This window comes from Loa loa, assembly GCF_000183805.2.
Source record: "Loa loa unplaced genomic scaffold supercont3.589, whole genome shotgun sequence".
NCBI lineage: Eukaryota > Metazoa > Nematoda > Chromadorea > Rhabditida > Onchocercidae > Loa > Loa loa.
Window position 1 is genome coordinate 15,889 of NW_018108769.1, and position 3,304 is coordinate 19,192.

At 29.8% G+C, this 3,304-nt stretch overlaps 1 protein-coding gene across 1 annotated transcript in view; it reads left to right on the forward strand.

Moving 5' to 3' along the window:
- Positions 1-3,001, forward strand: part of LOAG_18857 (hypothetical protein) — a gene marked incomplete at its 5' end in the record, with an annotated part of 4,208 nt that extends 1,207 nt beyond the window's left edge. Inside the window, 6 exons of the mRNA XM_020451518.1 lie at positions 43-171; positions 540-718; positions 892-994; positions 1,431-1,613; positions 2,153-2,275; positions 2,776-3,001. Of these exons, the coding sequence (XP_020304690.1) occupies positions 43-171; positions 540-718; positions 892-994; positions 1,431-1,613; positions 2,153-2,275; positions 2,776-2,853 (795 nt within the window). The 3' untranslated portion in view covers positions 2,854-3,001. The remainder of the gene's footprint in view (positions 1-42; positions 172-539; positions 719-891; positions 995-1,430; positions 1,614-2,152; positions 2,276-2,775) is intronic.
- Between the last annotated feature and the right edge of the window lie 303 nt (positions 3,002-3,304).

Sequence of the window (3,304 nt, forward strand, 5' to 3'; positions counted from 1 at the left end):
AACTTTTTGTGCTATATTTATATAGAATTGTTTTATTTTTAGCTTCTCAATCAATCAATGGTTGATTTTGCATCTTTGCTCGAAATACCTCTTTTTAATGAATTAATGCTTGTATATGAAATTCAGTACAATGCAACCAAAGATGCTCTCAAACATTTCCTCGAAGAGCAGGTTTGTTCTGATTTAAACAGCCATAATTTTCCGTTTCAACTTATCATCAAAAATAATGTATGTATCAAAGATAATTACTTATAATATTGGAAAGAAATGCAATAAACGATTGATTAATTAATTAGTAAACATACCTCTATCCTTATTATTCAGCCATATAATACCAATTCATGTAATTACCAATTTATTTAAAATTCACTTTCTGAATTTATTTAAAATTCACTTCAAGCTCTTTTCACTTCAAACTTACTTCAGTTGTGTCAGTATCTCTTTGTTTAGTCATACGATCTCGTTTAAACTTATCATCAAAAGCCATGTCTTAACAGTGTTCATTCAAATTCCTTTTTTTTTAATTTGATGCTTTTCAGCCTAGTTTGATTCTTCCTCTTTTTACCAATGTACTATGGAGTTTGTTGGTTAATCCATTGTTGGCAATTAGTCCGGTTGCAAATTTGAATTTATTTGCTCAGGATCTGCCGACATCTACTGGAGATCTACAGAAAATTGCGGGAGAAATGTTGGACAAGATTAAGGAACCGAGCAATAGGTAATTGTACATCCGAAATAAGTTATTTTTTATTTTACTGAGTTTTTATTAAGAACAAAGGTGATATTAGAAATGAGTTACTGTTGTTTTATTAAGACATTTTCATTTCAAGTCTCTTATTGTTTTTCTTTTGCTTTCATAAGTATGTATCTATAGCAAAAATGGTCTTGCAGCATGCAAAACGTAATCAATCCTCAACAATGCAATCAACGTGCACATAACCAGTTGAATAATCATACTGATAAAAGGACCCGAAATATCCATCGTGCTGAAAATGTTAGACATTGATATGTTTGCTGTGAATTTAACTTCATGATCATATTTTACTTCATACTTCTTACTGTAATCCCAAGTATGAATGCAATGGCATTCCAGAAAACTACATAAGAGCAAGTGTAGTGTAAGGACGTATCATTATCAAAATATATCCTAAATGCAAATTAGTTTTAATAATTCTGACCATTTCTTAAGTTTCGAACTATTTTTCTTTTATCATTTCTGGGTTGAATGCGTAATAAGATGGTCTTTATTTGTTTGAAGTTTTCTAATAGTATTTCGATGTTATCCAAAAAAAATGGTCACTATATCGTGTTAGGCTGCATTAGATGGTTAATTAGATTGATTAGATTGTAAGATAGATTTAATGTCACTTTATTCTTTTTATTTTTTGATTTATTCATTATGCAACTTTGTGAACTTTCACATTTCACAGCAGAAAAACAGTTCAATTCTATGCAATGTTTGCGCAAAACCATTGAAAAATCGGGCTGCATTCGTGAAACATCGTCGACGGCATCTTGGTATCTCGGAGCTTGCTTTTGCATGTGGGACATGCGACAAACGATGCAGTGAACGTCGTCATTTAGCGGTTCACTGCAAAAACAAGCATCATGAAGTAAGTTAAAACTAATTTATAAAACATTTCAATTGAAAAACATATTGATAAACTTGACCGAGCAATTGATGTTTTTCCGGAAGATGGTTGCCAGACATTTAATTATTAAGTTTGAAATCGTATTTTGTATTAAGGGTTCAGGTTATCGGAATAATACATATAATAGGCATAATTATTGTCATGTTTATATTTATATAGTTGTACTGAGCCAGTCATAATGTTTATTGCAATCAACACAATGGAGAGAATACATCTGACACTTTTATTACTGATAAATACCTTAATATCACTATACCAATGAAGAAATATACTTTGATCGGACAAAATATTACAGAATCATTTTCTAAATTGCTTTGCATTTCATTATTTATGCGTTCTGGAAATGATAGATCAAAGTGATGAATAAGACATAGTAAAGCAGTATTACTTACTCCACTAAAATTATTTTAATAAAGTAAGTAAAATGATGTATATGAAAAGCATACATGGAAATAAGCAAGAATTTCAAGGAATTTTACGTTTCATAAGTAAAATTTTAGATGCCATCGGTGCCATCCAAGATAGGTCTTCGAAACGATCCGGAACAAGATATGATTACTCTTAACGATTCAACGGAAGAAAATCCGGATTTAGTTCCTGAAGTAAACTCCATGAATGAAAAGGTCTTGCTTTGTTTTGTAACATTGAGAAGTATAAATAGGATTCACTAAACAACAGTAGCTACAAATTCTCCCAAAGTTGTAATAATATTTCAATAGATATGAGGGGACTGTATGTTATGGAACATATTAAAAATTTATTATTTATAATTATGGCTATGAAATTGAATAAAATACTTACAGAGCTGGCAATTATTAAATAATTTTCATTATTTCATCATCCTTGAACGTATAACTGAAAATTACAAATAATAAAGCTAACGTGTAAAAAAAGAAAAAAAAACTTGACTCCTCATTTCGTCGTAGTTGATATGGAATATATTTTCAAAAAGTTTGCAAAACTAATTCCTAAGGAACAGGGAAAAGTGGGAGTTACGGAAAGGGAAATTCATGAATTCACAAGACCGTTTAAGTAACTATTAGATGCAGCACATCTTATAATCGTTGTTAAACTGAAAATGAATCAATATTATGTGTTTCATTAAATTTCTTTTTTGATTTAGGTACTTGTGAAGCTTTGGCAATCAGATGATGATAAAAATAGCATTCCGAACGGAATAAATATGTCTAATCAATCGTAAAGACGACCGTTTTTTAATTCTTTCTCACTCACTTTCTCACTCACTCAAAACCTATCTCTTAGTGTTCATAATTAATGTCAACTTTAGGAATTCGGGACAATCATTGTGGACAGTTAGGAGGGATGACGACAAATAAGTTCTGTTTGACGGAGTTGTGAACTAAGGTTATTTAATTTTGTTTGACGGAGTTGTGAACTAAGGTTATTTAACTAAGGTTATTTCTTGCAGCCTTAAATATCAATTGTAATTGGAAAAGTAAAAAAAATAAAAATTTAGAAATTATTGTTATTCAGCATCAAAAATGTACAAAAAGTTTATCAAAAATGTGAAATAACGCATAATTAAATTTCTTATTGAATAATCGCTTCATTTCCAAGCTAATGCGAACTAAATTCATTAAGAAATGAGAATTTAAAAGAAAAGTTCTTGAAAATCTTTTAAAAGAATTTTT